The sequence below is a fragment of the Meleagris gallopavo genome, chromosome 25 (assembly GCF_905368555.1).
Source record: "Meleagris gallopavo chromosome 25, MGAL_WU_HG_1.1, whole genome shotgun sequence".
Lineage (NCBI taxonomy): Eukaryota > Metazoa > Chordata > Aves > Galliformes > Phasianidae > Meleagris > Meleagris gallopavo.
Genome location: NC_139428.1, coordinates 3,609,886 through 3,628,362, shown reverse-complemented (window position 1 = coordinate 3,628,362; position 18,477 = coordinate 3,609,886). Strand labels below are relative to the sequence as shown.

The 18,477-nt window shown below is 50.8% G+C and overlaps 1 protein-coding gene across 1 annotated transcript in view; it reads right to left on the bottom strand.

Moving 5' to 3' along the window:
• Nucleotides 1–18,477, bottom strand: part of EPHA10 (EPH receptor A10) — a 34,366-nt gene that overhangs the window by 5,166 nt on the left and 10,723 nt on the right. Inside the window, exons 4-16 of the mRNA XM_085208716.1 lie at nucleotides 15,765–15,920; nucleotides 14,904–15,242; nucleotides 9,529–9,650; nucleotides 7,818–7,980; nucleotides 6,680–6,788; nucleotides 6,326–6,381; nucleotides 5,618–5,743; nucleotides 3,944–4,129; nucleotides 2,022–2,083; nucleotides 1,697–1,900; nucleotides 520–669; nucleotides 248–426; nucleotides 13–174 (exon numbers count right to left, since the gene is read on the bottom strand). Of these exons, the coding sequence (XP_085064842.1) occupies nucleotides 13–174; nucleotides 248–426; nucleotides 520–669; nucleotides 1,697–1,900; nucleotides 2,022–2,083; nucleotides 3,944–4,129; nucleotides 5,618–5,743; nucleotides 6,326–6,381; nucleotides 6,680–6,788; nucleotides 7,818–7,980; nucleotides 9,529–9,650; nucleotides 14,904–15,242; nucleotides 15,765–15,920 (2,014 nt within the window). The remainder of the gene's footprint in view (nucleotides 1–12; nucleotides 175–247; nucleotides 427–519; nucleotides 670–1,696; nucleotides 1,901–2,021; nucleotides 2,084–3,943; nucleotides 4,130–5,617; nucleotides 5,744–6,325; nucleotides 6,382–6,679; nucleotides 6,789–7,817; nucleotides 7,981–9,528; nucleotides 9,651–14,903; nucleotides 15,243–15,764; nucleotides 15,921–18,477) is intronic.

The window sequence follows — 18,477 nt, the reverse complement described above, 5'->3', positions numbered from 1 at the left end:
CCTCTCACTTACTGCGCTGTCATCCTGGCCACGGACTCCAGGTAGCAGCAGCCTGCAGCAGTGAAGTTATCCCGGTACCTGCCCATCCCTATGGCTTCCAGCCACTCTCCCACAGTGCTGAACGCCGGGAAAGCCACGAAGGAGCGCTCGGTGAGGGGCACGGTGCTGCGGGACCTGCGGGCAGAAGGGAGGTGAGGGGCAGTGGGGACTATGGCAGGGTCCCAGCCCCACGGGGACAGGCAGGCACCTGGTGCATGGAGGCGGTTCTGGGCTCTGCAGCATCTTGCTGAGGACGTCGTGGATGTGGGAGAATTTGGGGCGCTGGCTGCGTTCCTTCTGCCAGCAGTCCAGCATCAGCTGGTGCAACGGTGGCTGGCAGTGTGCTGGGGCAGGCAGGCGGAAGCCATCCTCCACTGCCTTCATCACCTGCATGGAGAGGCAGAGAGGTGAGGGGATGGTGAATTGCACCAAACACGGTGAGCCATGTAACAGTATCAGGCACGCAGCTGGGGCACTCACATCGTGGTGGGACATGTCCCAGTAGGGTCTCTCACCATAGGACATCACCTCCCACATGACGATGCCAAAGCTCCACACATCACTGGCTGGGCTGAAGTGGTGGTACTGGATGGCTTCAGGGGCTGACCACAGCACCAGGCTCTTCCCACGCTGCCAGGCAGAAAAAGGAGAGAAATGGGGTTGTCACAGAGGACAGAGAGTGACACAGTGATGCCCGTAGCCATCTCATGCATCCTCTCCCCCTGCATACCACGTGCAGCTCTGACAACTCGTGCCTCCATTTATTTTAAAATGGTCATGCAATGGTATGCTGCATGGGAAGGCGAGTCCTGAAATATTAATGGCAGGGAGAATGGCTCTGGGAAGAGCTGATGGCATTTTATACATTAATATTTAAAGAAAGCCATCTCAAAGCTGCACAAACACACAGCTCCTCCACCCCAGCTGCTCTCCTGTAATTAGCAGCCCTGTCCTCCACCTCTGCAGAACCCTCTGGGTGCACTGGGGGAAGCAGGTGACAGACACTGCAGCTAATTGTAATTAACAGCAGAGAAACCTCAACCCCCAAGCTACCAGCTGGGCTCCTCATGCCATGGAAAGGTTTCTCCCAAGCTCTGTGGGTTGCTCAGTGCTTGGTCCTATTTCACCACATTCTCTCTAGGATGGGGATGCTTTCCCCAAGGTCTCCTTGGAGCCCATGATAAAGGCTGAAAAAACATTCTCAATGATTTTTGATTTTTTTAGAGATGGCAGCAAAGTGCAGCTCCTGACAGATCATGGACTGAACCCCACACCCAGACTTTTCTCTCCCTGGGACAGCAGTGCCAAGCACTGGGGCACAGCTCCAGATACCACTGGCCACCACATTTCCTTGGCCTGCCTACCTGCCTGCACACTCCCTGCAAACAATAAGGGCTCAGCTATGTGCACAATCGGGGCTTTTTAAAACCTCTGTGCCCTGTTAATGCAATGCACTAACAGGTTCAGCTGCGACAGGGTGAGCTGACGAGGTGCAAGCACAAAGCAAGCAGGACTCACGTTCTTAATTAAAAACTATGAACTTCATTATGAATGACAAACTAGAGCTAATGAAGCCCAAGGCTGCTCACCATGCAGAGGGGCAGATCCTCAGCTAAACACATTCCATGTCCAAATCCCATTCCAAAAGGCACCTTACCATGGTGGAGAAGATGGTCTCCATCTTATCTTCCTGTGGCCGTCTGAATCCTGTGATTTTGCAAGCCAGGCTGCTGTTCACCAGGACTTTGTGGGCAGCCAGGCTTTTGTGTATGTAACCCATCTCTGCCAGGTATTTCATGCCAGCAGCGATCCCCTGCAACATGCTGAGGAGCTGACTGGCCGTGAGCTGGCCCTCGTGTTTCTGCAAATAAAACCAAAAAGAAGGAAAGAAAGAAAAGAGGAGGAGGAAAAGCTGGAGCTGAGCGATGCCTGCTGAAGCCTGAGCAGGTGATGGAGCCCAGCAGTCAGCACACAGCACTCACCCTGAGGAAAGAGTCCAGCACTCCGTTCCCCATGTACTCCATCACTATCATCATGGTGCTCCCTGCATGGACAGACAAGGAGCACTGCATGAATGCTACTGCAGGGGGAATGGAAGCACAGAGCACAACTCCCTGCCCTCAAACCTCCCCACCTGCAAATATAGGTTGTTTGATAGATTTTCCACGTGGGATTTTTGGTCAGAAACTCCACTGGTGAGGCGATGTATCTGACCAATAGGGATGGGTGAGGGAGGCTTGCTGATGGAAAGCAACAGTGCTTTGGCACTGCTGAGCACATGCACTAAGAGTCGTGCAGCGTTGCTGAGGAAGGAGCTCATGTTGGAAGATGCTTCACAGCATAGATGTGATTTTCTTGTTCTGAATTATCGAGACTAAGAGATGCACAGAACTCCAGCACAGTGCTGGGCTTCCTGCACCCCAACAGTGTGGCTACAGAACGAGCTCTGCCAGCATTAATGAAGCTCAGCAAAGGGAAGATCTGGCTAAAAGGGTTGGAAATACAATTGCCAAGAGGAAATTAGGTGAAGAACTTGTCCTCATTTCTCCAGCTGTCCTGGAAAGCCGGTTACAAAGTCAAGCACTTTCTTCAAAGATTTTGATATGGGCACAGACTCACATAACACAGACTTATCCAAGAGCAGGACAAGATGCTCCTGGGGAGTCTGTGTCTCTTGACACAATGAGATCACTTCAAATAAATACATTACTTACAGAATTACACAAAAGCAGCCAGACTCAGGGCACAGATACTCCCTCATGTCCTGAAGGGCTGCTTCAAGTGACCATACATGCTCACATGCCTTTGGATTTACACCAATACCCACTTAACGCAGCACTGCAGAGCAGCTCAGTGCACACTCCCATGAGGGCTGGGAGCAGTTGGCCTCATCTGTTTCACCAACACCACCTCCCTCCAACTTGCTTTTATTAAAAGCACACTGTTGTGCTGCTAAGCCAGTCCTACTCCTTGGATTTATTAATCTAGGTGTAAGCATTTTATTAATCATCAGAATGCTAAAATAGCTAACACTTGATTTTCAGAGAACAACAGCATTGCGCTCACAGTACCAGGGCATCTCCAAAGCATCAGCTTTAGCACATTGTCCAAAAATCAGCACTGCATCACCAACATCAGCATCCTTGCACTTTGTCAGAGGGCAGCCAGGCTGCCATCGCCCCCTGACACCACACTGCTGCTGTGAAAGATTCCAGCACTCCTTTCTGTGCTTCTCCAGCAGCACAAGGCATTTCTTGAGTACAAAGTACCCGGCTCCATCATTTCCATGCTGATGGAGTTCCAGAGACCATTGGCATTGTGCTGTGCAGGGCACTGTGGGTCAGCAGCATGGCTGCCACTATGCATAGACACTCCTGTTGCATGGGAACGTTATTGGGAAAAAGGAAAGAAAGGTGCAGAAATGCCTTGCATGGTAGAACTACAGACTGGTTTGCACATTGTGCCTTCATCAGGCAGTGCTGACGTTGTGCCTCCTGCAAAGATGTTGGATCAGCCCTGCACGAAGGGCACTGCATGCAGGGTGTCTGCACAGCTCCTGAACCCTGCAGGCTGCTGGAGGAGCCATAGACAGCATGCAGGCAGGGCAGGGCTTCCACACTCTGCAACCTCGCTCTCCGAAGTGAGGAAGGAACAAACTGGGATTTGGGGGCTGAAAATGAGAGGGCAGATGGTAAAGCCACCTTAGGTTGAACATACTGAAGAAAAGTTTACGTATATACACACACACACACATGCATAACAATTGAAATGAAAATGCCATCCTACACAGAAATCCCTTGCAAACAGCAGATACAAACAGGATGATAAGGCAGCACAGAGGTGGGTTTTGCTCGGTCCCTCTGTGAAGCTCAAAGCCCACCACTGCCCCACGCAGCTCCTTTACCTCTGGTGATGACTCCCTCCAGCCGGATGACGTTGGTGTGGTCGAACTGACCCATGGTGCACGCCTTGGCCAGGAAGCAGCGCTGCTGCTTGGCAGAACAGCCAGCCCGCAGTGTCTGGATGGCCACTGGCAGCTCCCTCTTGCTGGGCAGCTTCAGGCACCCCCGGCAGATCTCACCAAACTCTCCTGTATGGCACAGAGAGGATAAGCAGGATCCCCACTGGGACACCCCCACGTTTCCAGAGGGCCTCTTGCCATAGCTCACACATCACTGCACTAGATCTTTGTTATTTGCAGACTGTGAAGGAAGGAGCAGCCCTGTGCAAGAGTGATGCTGTCAGAATGTGCTCTAAGGACAATTTACAGCACCCACTGCAAAGCAGAGGGCAGCAGTCTTGAAGGATTTCCCTGTAGGAGTTTCCTCCTTTGTTTTGGGAACACACAGTGCAGCTCTCCAGCACAAGCCAGGAGTCTCACTGTGCCCACAAGACAGACCTTCCCATCATTAACCAGAGGATTTGCCAGACCTTAGCCATGCACAGAGCCCTGCCTGGATGCAGCTTTCCCCCTGCTGTTCTCTGCGCTGCCTTCCCTGACCCCACACAAGTTCTGCATCAGCATGTGACACTAAAAAACACAAACGCAATGCCTCTTCTTTCTCAGTCTCCAAGCTACATTCTCACAATGCTCTGCTCAAGGGCATATTGGACATTTCTCCATGAGAAGATCAACCCCCAGCCGCCACGCTCACACTCTCTGGCTCCAGCCCCTTCTGCATCCAAGCACAGCTCTGCTTCGTGCAGCAAAAAAAGCACAGCAGGACCTGGAGCATCCAAGCAGCACCTGGGGTTGAGCACCCTGCTCCTCACAGCCATGTGCTCAGAAACAGGAGCTACCCAACTCATAGCAAAAGGCCAATATTGGCTTTACAGAAAAAAAAAAAAAAAGAAAAAAAAAAAAGGAGTAGATCTGAAAAGCTTTATCGATCTGAAAGCCAGGTGCTTGTTAGGTCAGCAGCAAGACTAATGCACTCTTAAATTCTTTATATTTAAACATCTCCCCGACTAATTTCTTTCTTGATCTTCTCAAACACTGATCTGTTTCTGGAAGCGATGTTGGACTGCAGGCCCAGCAGCACCCAGATGACTTCTACTGCTCCTTCCATCATGGCCCTCGGAGCTGGAGGGCAACCAACCCCCCCAGCTCTTCTTTCTCTGCAGCTGAATTTATCTTTAGGGAAAAAAAAAAAAATGACAAAGAATAATCGTGTTTCCCGTGTTCTGGTGCACATTAGCAGTTAAAGCTCTAGGGCCCAGCGTGGGGATTTTAATTTGCTTTTAAGTTTTAGGCACCGACGGTGATGAAAATCAATAAATCATTAAGTTCACATATTTATAAATAGCTCCTGTGCTGCTGTCAGCCTGCCCAGATGCAGATCACTGCTGATGCCTCTGGTGCACGCCTCACTCTGTTGGCTGTACATAGTGCCACAGCAAAACAAAGCAGAAGGGGAAATCCAGCTGCAGGACAACACACCAACCCCATGCCCAGAGCTGTGGGAAGGGATGATGGTGATGGAGGGTGAGGAGCTGCCCAGGACAGCATTGGCAGGCAGTGGCCAAGTAGGGGATGATGCACAGGGACACAGTGCTAGAGGCCATGGGGGAAACCTGCCTGTCCCGATGATCCTCTCGATTTTAATACTGGCATTATCCAGCTCTTTGGCAAAGAGGTGCACAGCCTGCATGGGATCTTCGCAAGTGTCCGGGTCGATGTATGTCCTCCTGGTCGGTATTTTGACTGCAGCAAAGGAGGGAAATACACAGAGCTAACAAGAGCGACGCCGTGCTCCCCTGGCTCTGCTCTGCACAGGAACCCCCCCATGGGCAGCATCAAGATCACGAGAAAGAAACCCCAGTGCATCCCAACAGCACGTGGGCACCTGAAATGCTCCAGGGAGCAGAAAAGCCTTTGTGTGCTGAGCAGGCATCAAAGAAACTCATCCATTCCAGCGCTGGAATTTCATCATCTGTAAAATTACTGCTGCTCAGTCACCAGGAATAGCCCCAGAAAACAACGCTGCATTCTCCCACAGCCATTTGTGAAAAGCTGATGGAATAATTCATGTGACCCAGGGATTGCCAAGAGCATCCCCACCCCCTGGGCACACCAGTGCCCTGCTAGAGGATGGGAGCTGCTGAGCCCACCGCCCACAGAGAGCATTGCTGTGCCCAGCCCTGCGCTGGGTAATGTGAGTGGGAACACTTAACATCAAAGAATCAGGGCTGCGTGGTGGAGAGTTGGCTTATTTACTGCAATGAATTGCTATTGATACGGGGACCCCACTGGCCATACTAACCATGCTGGCCAGACTGCACTTACAGTGGAAGTAAAGCTCCTCATCTCCATCCTGGCTGGCTTTGCTGTACCCACACTGCCTGCAATGAAAATTAGGATACGTGTCACTGCCTGGGGCAGCCTCCCATTGGGCACAAAAGTCAACAGAGCCCAGTGCCCATGCTTAGAGCCACCAGTGCTGCCCAGAGAGCTATGAGTACCCCATCCCTGGAGATGCCCAAGGCCATGAATGGGGCCCTGGGCAGCCTAAGGTGGTGGGAGCAGCCAGCCCAAGGCAAGAGGGTTGGAACTGGATGACTTTAAGGTCCCTTCCAACCTAAACCATTCTATGAGCCTGTGGTTCAAGGAACATCTTTGGACAGCCACCAACCCGCTCACCTCCTCCAGACCATCATGCCGACCACCATGGACACCAACACCGTCAGCCCTGCGATGGCCACCACTATGATGATAAGGACAGGATTCTGCTCATTTGAGGCCACTGTCACTGCCAGGAGGGAAGCAGAGCCATCAGCATCATGCCTGGGGCACGTCCCATGTCCCACACCTCTCTGTGCCAGCCTGTGTCCTCCAGTAAGGCTGGGGATGACCCACTTGCAGTGTCAGGCTGCTTCTCCCCATCCTCCCAACAATTCACACCCTGCGTCTGGACACCACTTAATACTGAGCAAAGGATCCAGTTTAGTAGGGGAGAGGGGGGGGAACAACAATTTAAAATTGATGGCTAACCCACTGTTTTCCATTCATCCTTCCCCTTTCCTGCTTTTGCAAACAGGGGTATTAGAAAGCTACATTCTATATAAAATTTTCATTGGCTTCAATTCATTCCAAAAATGTCTTCTGTGTGGTAAATGGATGCAATTTAAAGCCCTGTTAAACACAATCTGTGCGAGTCGTACTGAGCCAGCCATCTCAGGGCTTTCATTTCCAGCCAGGGTGGGTTATTAAACTGAAACCCTACCATCTCTCCAAGCCCACTTTTAGTCAGTGAAATAAGATGCTTCTGGACTATAGTTATGAATGGAAACTGTGAAAAGTAAAACCCAGCAAATAACACTGATGCTGGCTGACTCGATCCAGCCACAGGATGGAGAAGTGCCTGAGAGCCAGGGGGCAGCGGGTGGAGGCAGCTGCCCCTGTGTTGGGCAGGCACCCAGGGCCAGAGCTGTCTCTGAACTGCTCCTGTCCCCTGAGGCAGCTGCCCCTACTGCCACTTCACCATGCTCCCTTCCAGTGCTTTTTTGCAATTGTCTTGCAAACAGGACAATGCGATTAAAAATAAGGCTGGAACAGGCTGCCCAGAGAAGTTGTGGATGCTCCATCCCTGGAGGTGTCCAAGGTCAGGTTGGAAGAGGTCCTGGGCAGCCTGGTCTGGTATTAAACGTGGAGGTTGGAGGCCCTGCATGCAGTAGGGGGTTGGAGCTTCATGATCCTCGAAGTCCCTTCCAACTCAAGCTATGATTCTAAGTCCTGAAAGCACCTGCTCTGAGATTCAGCCTTCACATGCAAGACTCACGCTCAGCCAATGTCTCCACTTCAATGCTGGGGCTGTAGTTGCCGTAGTCCTGCGAGGAGGATGTCCGGATTTGGAAAATATAGAGGGTTCCAGGCTTCAGGTTATTGACTGTCACGGCTGTTGAGGTGGTTTTCACAGTTGAGTAACTTCGATCTCTTTGATCCTGTGAAATAAAGAGTTGCTTGAGGTCAAAAGGGACCAACGGCTGCACCACAGAGTCCCAGTGTCACAGCCATGCCCCCACCCTCCCATCAGCTCTCACCAGCACAACCCAGCAAACACGCGACCTTCACCAGAAAGGAAACTCTCACCTGATCTTTCGGCCACTGGATTTACACAGATAGGTCACGTGAAAGGACAGCTAGAATCAAACAAGGTGCTATGAAGACAAGCAGAGGGCAGACGGGTGGGGAGGACTCCAGCATGGCTCCTTGGGATTCTATCCACCTGCCCAACAACCTGCAGGTTCCTCTGTGTGACAAAGGGAGGTGGCATCAAGCACAGCACACCCCACGGCTCAGTATGCATTCAGGGCTGGGGATGGCACCACCAAAAGGATTTTCTGCTGGATGCACTCCTCCCCTTGAATCTCCATAGCTAAAGTATTGCTTTGAAAGCACAGACTAGGAACCAAGTTGATTTTCCTGTCAGCATCAAGAGCCTCATTCCAGTGAGTAATTGCTAAACTATAGTTTAAATTCTCCACCCAAGCAGGATGTCTCCTTGTTGCACGTACCCTGAGTATCTTGTTGCTGCAGCCCATTTGCAAAGGAATTACCGTATTACTCTCAGCATTCGCCCTCCCCCACAGATTCCTCCTTTCAAATCTATCAGATGCTGAAAATCACATTAATATGAATCAGCTTCAAGGTAGCTTGTTTCTAAATACAGAATGCCAACGTGTCACCTGCACAGTTTGCTTGACATGCAATCAGTTTCATAACGAGCCTGAGCACACGCAGATAAGGTAATTTGCGGAACTGTGTCATAAAATGCATTTATTTTGATTTAGAGCTTTGTCTCCGCTCTCTGCCCACTGGTATCTCTTCTAAAATTCTCATCCCGCTGTGTCTGTCAAATAACAGCTATTTTTTGAATTAAGAGGCTGTCATAGAAATGTTTGCTGGTGGGCCTTCCAGCGTGCAAGGCCACTCACAGCTTACTGAAGTCTGGGGCGTGTGGCACTTGATCCTAAACCAAAGACCACTGGTCCAAAACTTCCCAAAAAAGCAGGCTACGAACGTAGGTGTCACCTCATCACAGCTCAGGAAGCACTACATGGTTTATAGTTCCTGTCTAGCTGGGTGATGGCAAGCACCCAAACCTCAGATTTCTACTATTCTTGAAAAAAATCCATCCAAAGAATGAATGAATGGAAGTTATTGGCTTTACTCTTCTTCCCAGGGAGATGTCAACATTAGAACTGGAAGAAATCTAGCTGAACAGATGGGAACAAAAAAAAAAAAAAAAACCACCCTAATTAAAATAAACCCTCCAAACAACCCAAATTTCCAAAAACTTACATAAGCAGATTTCATAAGGCTGGTGGACAGGAAAAGCCTTTACAAGCACCCACTGGAAGTGCTTCTGCTGCTCTCAGGCGCCAGTAAAACCCTCACCATGCATTCACATCCCCTATTTTCCACCACTGAGCCATGAGGTGCTGAGGAACAGAGCCTCATGGGTGCTGGTTCCATCCCCAGAGCCATACCTTCTCGTAGTACTTGACCTCGTACTCGGTGCTGTTGGTTGGGAAGCCTGGCTCCTGCCACGACAAGGAGATGCTCTTCTGCTCGACTTTATCGGTGCGGATGTCAGTGACAGGGGTTGGCACTGGAAGGGCAGAGGGGAAAGCAGGGGGTGATGGCTGAGGCAGAGCATCCCTCTAAGCCCCCAGCAGCCACCCCACAGCAGAGCCTGCCCGCCTGGGGACCCTGCCAGCAAGTCTGGGGCACTGCAGTTACCAACAGCCACATTAATAGCTAGGAGAGCATGAGTTAGAGGGGGTTTTACCACTGTCCTCACATTCGTGGTCACTTTGTTTCTGCTTTTGTCCTCTGATGCCAAAGTAAAAGCTTTTAATAATCTGAATGGCTGAAGAGCATTCATCTTGTGCAGTTTGTGGTTTCCTCTCTCTGAATCAGGACTGAAACAGGGCAAACTCCAAGCTGGTGATCATCCAAAATACAACTGCTTTGTGATCTGGTCAGCTAGCAAGGCTCTGTCCTAAAAGAAGCAAAAAGCCCTGATTGCAGCCTCTGCCACAGTGCTGCAGGGGTCAGGTGTTCTGTGCCTGCTGCTAACGGTGTGTGGGAGCTGCAGGACACATTGAGCCCCCCAGTGCTGCCCCACTCACCATCCCATCCCATCCCAACACTGGGAATCGGGCAGAGCTGCCCGCCCTGCCTGCTGCCAGCACTTGAGCTGTGCTCCAGAAGCTGCTTGGTTATTTCTGATCAGCACACACTGCATGCTGCATCGTCCTCCTTGGCATTTCTGCTCCTGGTTAGCTCACCTCCCTGCACAGGATGCATGTGGCAGCTCCTGCTTTCACCATGCCATATCCTGCCCAGGATAGCTGCAGTTCATCCCAATGCCCAGACTAGCAAACACACTGCAGGTGCTCCAGCAGCTCCAGCTGCATCACAGGAGCTCACCAAGGAAGCAATGCTCCCCCTGAGCCAGGAGCAGCACTGCTGTGATGCTCAGCCCACAGGCAGCGCCCACCACTCACTGGGCAGCAGCAGGGAGGAGGTGAGAGATGCTATGACAGCAGTGGCTCTGATGCTCTTTAAAACAGCCAAGAAATGTTTTAGTAGGGAAAACATAATGTGAAAAATGCTTCTTCTGGAGCTTCTCATTCTGGATTGATCAGAAAGCCCGACTTCCCCAGGCCAAGGAACACATCACAGCAAAGGGTCTGCAGCGACCAATTCAACACCCGCACATGGCAGCACAGGGAAAGCTGTGCAGGGAATTGGCTGCTCCCGGCCCGTGCTGCTTCTCCATCAAACCAGGACACGCGCTGAGCCCTGACTGCTCCACCAGGACTCCTGCAGAGAGGAACAAGTCCCTGGAAAGTAAACTTAAGTATCTGTGAAATTTTATATTTATGACTTAGCTCATTAATCTCCACTGCAGAAAAACGTCCTGCTGATGTTTTATTCATGATGATTTGTTCCTTGATTCCAAGTCCTCTCAGCTTCTTCTGAGAGCACGAGGATGCAGAATACAGCTGGGCACTCCGAGGGCATCAGGCTCAGCCCTTGCACACTGCTTACCACCCAGTGCCTAAATAGGGGTTGACATTTTAAAGAATAACCCTCTGTGTCCACACACACTGGCCCCAGAGCTGACCTTTAAGGGCATATCAAATTATTCATGCATAAAGAAGAAGGAGCACAAAGCAAGACAAGAAGGTTGGCAGCAGCCCTGCTGGTGCATGCTCCCAAAGCCAGCCTGGGCTTTGCTCCTGTAAACGGAGCTAAGCGCTCCTTGCTGTGCTATATGATCCCCATCAATAAGATATCACACAGATGTCTCCCTGTATCTCTGAATCCAGCAAACAGACTGAGAAAACATGAACAAGCTCTCCTGACTGTTAACAGAGCCATCAGGAGAAATCGTGCCCTCCGAGTGCCTCAGTGGAGAGCAGCACACGTGGAACATGCCAGCAAAGCGAGCACCAGCCTTCACCATGCTTAAAAGGGATTAAAGAAAATCACACAGACTATAAAGCATTTCATACTGTGGGAAAAGAAAAAAAAAAAAACACAACTATGTTTCCCATCAATATTTTAAGCTTCCCTAACGTTGTCTCTATTCTGAAAAAGCAAACTTTAAATTATTCAGTGCTCTGCCTGGTTTTATAAACTCCACTCCATTGCATGTGGATGTGCTCCTCTCCATTAACTGGTGGGGCAGCAGTGATGGCACAAAGGTGCTGTGCCCTGAGCACCCCAGGTGTCTAAGCAGGCATCCAGAGGGGACATGGATGCTCTGAGGACAAATGGACGATGGGTTTGCAGCCCATTGGCTGATCTTAGTATTAAGAAATGAGCTTGAATTCCTCAGTTTAAGTGTCCATTCTGTACCCATTAATTATACAGTAATTCAGTATCGCTCCCTGTGAGCAGCAGACAGCAGGCAGATCGGGCTCAGGAGATGAGCGCTGCCAAACCTACAGCTGCAGCACGGGTGAAGGTGATGCCCAGAGTCAGAGACAGAGAGGAGAGATGGAGTCAGAGCATAGGAGTGGGAGATCTCCACCTGGGCAGAGCTTGAGATGCACAGAGACACAGGGAGATGCTACAGCTGATGGAGAGCAGCTCTGCTGCAAATCACTTTTCTTCTCCACCCCACGGTGCAATCAGTCACACCAGGGCCCTGATTAGTGCAATCAGCTGCTGTGATAGAGCCAAGACAAAGCCCAACCAACTGCAGGGTCACTCAGCAGAGCAGAAGCAGCAATTTGCACCTGTTAATTCCTGTGAACTGGCAGCACAAGCTGTAGATCCAGCATCTGAGGTGCCCGGGCAGTCAGAACAGCCTAAGCACATGGCAAAGCACTGAGAGTCTCATGGAGCAGGGATCTTCCAAGGCAGCCCATACTCAAGCTGCTGCAAGTCTCCAATGCCACCCCTGCAGGCAGCAAAGTGTGGGGAAGCCAAGGGAGCAGCAGCAATGTGCACACAGAGCAGCTGCTTCAAAGCACCTCATTCAGCAAAAAGCACTTCCCAGTCTCAGAGAGCAGAATGCATTCCGGCACTGGCTGCATTATTAATCTGCAACAGATTTAAAAGCCCTTTAAGACAGGAGCTGATCCCTGCCAGGAATACAAACGACATTGTCCCACATTGTACATTTACATAGCTGATGTTGATCTGCTCCTGCAGGTAAACAGCTCCGTTCGCTCCTCAAACACTTTTGTTTAGTCCCATGCTGGGGCCAGATTAGAAAAAACACAGTATTAATTTTGTCTCCTGCAGACTAAACAGCATCTTCTCTTTTTCCTCACAAATACAATGAGCAACTGCTAATTCCCTCTTGTGAATGCTGAAGGGGAAGGGTAGCGTGAAAGATGCACTTAGAGCTATATTTAGAGGAGCTGGGATCTGACAGCTAAATAGGGTCTTGTTTCTTTGTTTAATTTTTCCTCTGAATCTGCATATCTCCAGCCAGAGCTCTCCTGATGCTGCCAAAGACATCCCCAAGACCATCATATCGCAGCCATGAAAGGAGCTGCCTCTGCTCCAGGCATCCCTGAGGCCTTGCTCTCTGCTTATCTCTGGCCCCACTCAGCACTTTGGTGATGGATTTAAACAAAGGGGCCCCAGCACACGGGGAGCAGCTCCAGCCTGGGCAGGGACACCTTCAGAAGCAAAACACTCGAGGGTTTCAAGCAGCTTCCCGAACCTCAGCTGCTCAGCTAAATCTGTGCCACCATCTGCATCCGGAGGCTTGACAGCTCGACAAGAGACATTGATTTTGAGCAGATTACAAGATTAATTATGCCATATTCTTTATGCATACTTCAATTCCTTCAGGAGTATACAGCGTGGAGTAAGGGTGTGAGATTCCCACTTACCAAGATGAAAACTTGCATTGAACAGACTTACAGATTTGGCACAGGCTGGCACCATGGACTTGTTGCTATGTTCTCTATGGACACAGGGACCTCCTGCCTCAGGCTCTGTCCCACCACCCACACGGGAACCTCTGCAACGACCTCTCATTATCAGATGTAATTAAGCTCCCACCCTCCCCAGCACATGTGCTGCTGGCTCAGGACTAGCCTGAGCTTTGGGACAGCTCTTTCCAGCACTAAATTCCTCCCTGAGCAGCCATGGCCCTAATGAGGAGTGACATCTCTGCTAAGGGTGGTCTGTGGCACAGCATCCACCGAGCAGATTCACAGAAATTAGGATAGGAGAGAGAGCAACAACACAGGCAAAACCATTTGATCAAGTGGTGGGAAAATTATTTATAACAAGATCAAAGTTTAATCCTTTCTGATGAAATTGTTGGCCAATTCCTGCCAAGAGGTATGTGAGGATCATCTGTCTCCATTAACCGTGGCTTGGCAAAGGGCTTTCATGCAAATTAATAACATAGCCACAGAGGAGCAGACAAGGACACAACAAGGCAGTGCTGCACAGCCAACAGCTGAGCATAGAGCAGCCCCAGGACCACAGACACCAGCTTCCCCTCATGCTAAGGGAACTCAAACCTAGAGCAGAGCTGCTAGAATGGGTCCAGAGTAGACCATGAGGATGCTCAGAGGATTGAGAGCTGTGGTGCCCCATCCCTGGAGGTGCCTGTAATGCTATAATGGGATGGTAATAGCGGGGTAGCAAAATCTTTGACTACAGCAAACAAGAACAAGCCCAAATGCATCAGCCACAGGTGCAGAAATGAAAGAAAAGAGCTGCTTATCTTTGGAAAGCCTCAGGTAAGCAAGGACCTCCAGCAAGAGATAACCTCACCTCCACTGCCAACCCTTAAATGAGGTCTGGGAAGGGGTGGATCCTGGCTCCACCCCTTCAGTCACTCAGCTGCACTGCATGCACCTGAGCTCCCCTGGGCTGGCTCTGCCTTCTCACCAGGTGCTCCACCACTGTTTCAGGTCATGACTTAGCATTTCCACTACAGTGTCCAAGGCTACAGATGAGACCCTAAGGGGGCAGCCAGCCCAGGGCAGTGCTTGGAACTAGACATGCTTTAAGGTCCCTTCCAACACAAACCATACTGTGAATGAATTCTATGATTCTATTCTATGATAAAGTAGATAATTACAGTCAAAAATCTTGCTGTGGACCAGCAGAGAAAAGAGATAAAAGGATTTTTGTTTCCAAAGGATAACCAATATTCAACGACTCCTTTTCTAAGTGGCTTCACAAGCACATCTCCTTGAATACACTTTCCATGAGCTGCAAACACAACCTACAGCTGCTCGAAGGAGTTGTGACTTCCAGCCCAGGTTGTCCCTGGGTGGGGAAAGAGTGCCTTCGGGATCAAGGAGAGCAGCAGGTGCCACAAACGAGCCAGGAACCCCCAGCACACATCACATCCCCACTCCACCAGTACCTGCAAGCCCAGTGGAGACGTTGACCTCAGCGTAGGGCTGTCCTGCCAGCGGGCTGCCAGCCGAGACGCCGTTGAGGGCCACCACGCGGATGGTGTAGTTGGCGTGGGGCAGCAGGTTGACCAGCGTAACGGTGCGCTCCACCAGTCCCGTCTGCTGCGGCACGAAGCCCACACCGTTGCCACACTGCTCGCAGCCGCCCCTCGGTGCCGGGCAGTGGCCGCACCACAGGCTGTAGGTCAGGTCGCTGCGGCCGCCCGCGTCGGCAGGAGCGCTCCAACGCAGCACCAGCGAGGAACGCCGCAGGCTGTACACCAGGTCCCTTGGGGCAGATGGTGGGCCTAGGAGGAGAAGGGTAGCCGTGTGCCTGAGGTTGCTCAAGGCTCCCACTGGTAGCGCTTGGGGAGGCAGGTGGTGACGGAACAAGGCCTGTGTTCAGGCAGCGGCGCCATGGCAGCTCACAGGATGGGAATGCAGGACGTAGGACTGCACAGTGGGCTTCTCTTTGGAGGAACCTCCCACACGCAGCCAGCCACAGCTCACACAAGGTGTGAGGAGCACCCACAGCACCTCTCCCTGCCATCCAACCCATGTCTGAGCCTCTCAGTGCCAAGCAGGCACTTCTACCCCATCCATCACTGAAAGAGCTGAGGTCCAATCCAATTAAATAGAGGCCAACTAATTAAAATCTGCAAACTACATTGAACAACTAACCGCCCTAGTTTTACCAGTGAGTGCCTGCATGCCCGACCACACGTGGGATGTATTGAACCTCACACCCCCACGGAACAAGGGGAGCCCATCGCCCTCCCCAGGCCCAGCCCTCCTTGGTGCTACAAAGCTGCTGTTTCAGTGAGACATACGCGTGCAGGAGGCAGACAGAGGGTCTGACGGGGACCTGGAGTAGTTCTTCTGGCAGGAGCAGAAGGTGGAGGCTTCCTCATGCGTGAAGCTGTGCTCAGGGCAAGGAGAGCAGAGAGGGAGGCGGAGGGAGAGCTTGTAAAATCCTGGAAGGCATGCTGGAAAGAGAGAAAGGGAGTTATTGAAAGAACAGCACAAACAGAACAGGGCCACAGCTAGTGACTGCACCATCCTGCTCCCTGGGCTTCCTCTGCCTGTTGCTGGCCAGACCACATCACTCTCCAAGCTCCTTGCTGGGATCCTAGCACCAAGGGAAATGTCCATTTGGTTTGACTCAGAGTGGACATTTTGATGCTGTCACTTGGTGCTGTGGGACCCTTTCAGTGGGCTATGGAGGCACTGAAAGAATGATGGCTTTTGGCAGGACATCAGCCAGAGTGATGCTGGAAGCTGTAGACGGATTTGGAGGAGGAGGTGGTAGCAGAAAAATGTGGGATACGGGAAACAGAGCGAAAGGAAGTGGGAGTCACAGCAAGACTTAGCACCAACCCAAAAGAGCAGATCAAGAAGCTGGAGAACTCATTGGCCACAAGAGCTACAAAGCTGCACACGAGGCCATGTGCTGGCTGCCGTGGTGCCATCACTGCAGATTGACAGCTGACACTGCAGGCAGTGGGGTTGTACTGAAGTCAAACAGCAGCAGCAGCAATTTACTTTTACAGGCCGTACACAGGCTGCCTTTATCCTTTGGAAAGCATCTTTGATATTCAAACAAGAAAGTGGTTCATCCGCTGGTCGAGGAATTGCTTGATCCTGACCACAGTCAGCACAGTGTACAAACCTACCAACCCCAGCAGGACACCTAGGAGCTACTTCTGCATGAAAGACACATTACTTCACATGAAACAACAAAAAAACAGGCTGTAAAACCCCACAGAGCAGTTCACAATAGCTTCACTTTAGCCCTAAACCAACATCTGAAAAAGCAGCAGCCTGCAAACAAATACATTCTGCTTGGCTTCATCTTCTTGATGTGGGGCTGCTGCCTGCTGCCCCTCCATCAGTTCCTTGAGCATGCAGCCTTGTGAAGTCCCCACACAAACAGCTCCCCAAGCGCAGTCCCCTCTCTCATCACTTTTAAGGAGTTGGCTGCTGAGACTGTTCCTTTTAATGAAGATTATTCCAGCGCACTCCGGTTCATTACTTTTTCGCATGACACAAAACTGGCAGCTCTGGCTGTGATCTGAGGACAAAGCACCAGGCACCGGGGCAGAGAAGACTTGCATGGGATGCTGAAAATGGGTGAATGTTTACAGGGGACATTATTTCACTGCCGTTAAATAAATCAGTTGCTGTGATTGTGGGTGGGTGAGATTGCTTTGTCCCAGCACATGGACAGCCAGCTGCTGGGGAGATTTCTGCTTTTTCTTATGTCACAGAAGCAGCCTTTCAAGAGTCACCTGAAAGCTTTGCTCCTTTCCACACAAAGTCTCTGTCACACAGTGCAAGCAGATAGAAAGCAGAAGGTTTGGCCACCCAAGCCTATTCCAGTTGTGCCCAAACAAGGGGTTTCCTGGTATCTAGAATGAAAATCAGAATTTGCCAATCATAGAATGGCTTGGGTTGGAAGGGATCCCAACAATCATTAAGTTCCAGTCCCCTGCCACAGGCAGAGCCACCAACATCCAGATCTGGTACTGGACCAGGTTGCCCAAGGCCCCATCCATCCTGGTCTTGAACACCTCCTGGGGTGGAGCACCCACAGCCTCTCTGGGCAATAGATGTGGATTCAATGTTGCTTTTCTATGCTAAAGATGAAAAGTGGTAAAAATGGAGAATCAGAAAAGAAAAGCCTTCAAAACCAGTGGGACTGGACAGTCTGCAGCTTTGCCTTTTCCTCTGCCAGTTCCCAGCACACCTCCAGGACCAGATAATGCTGACCTTTCAAAGCACGGGCTTGGCACACAAACAGAGAAGCAACATAGAGGCAGTGTGCAACACACGATAAATGTCTTCCCCTACTTCAGGCATTGGATAACACACACACACACACACACACACACACAAAATAGTGGGTGTTCAAACCACCTCCAAAACTTCCAGCCTCCCCTTTTTATTTGAGAAACCAAAACAAGCCTACTGTTACACCAATACGTGTGGCAATGTATTCAGCTTGCATTTCCTTTTGTACTGCCCACAGTACAGGCCAGTAGGACTGCCACTGGCACGCAGTGCTTGCAGGCACATCCTGAGCTCCCATGGGCTCCACTCCTGCTCAGCCATTCCAGCCCAGAGCACAGCATGTCCTGCTCTGCAGGGAGAAGCTTCTCATTACAGCATCAAAGCTCCAACGCTGGCACCGGGTTCCTGCTCGTAGCCTCTGTCAGGCAGAACAGAAAAATCAATCTTGTTTACAAACTTGATGGGACTCAAGCAGTAAAACCAGGGAATATACTGCTGTCATCCCCCAGAGCTAAAGGCAAGCCCAGCAGTCACATAAATTTGACATCTCATGGTAGGAAATTGAGCGTTTTCAATTAGAAGCATCTTTCAGGCAGTTCCTCCCCGTCTCTAATAGCTAGGAGAAGGAAGTTGACAAAACAACATTTAGACGTTGCCTAATCCTTCACTGAAATCACAGCCAATAACAGGAGTGCTGCAGCCTCCTGGCTTTCTACACATTGTTGTTTTTAACTTTGTCCCCTGGTTGTCCTG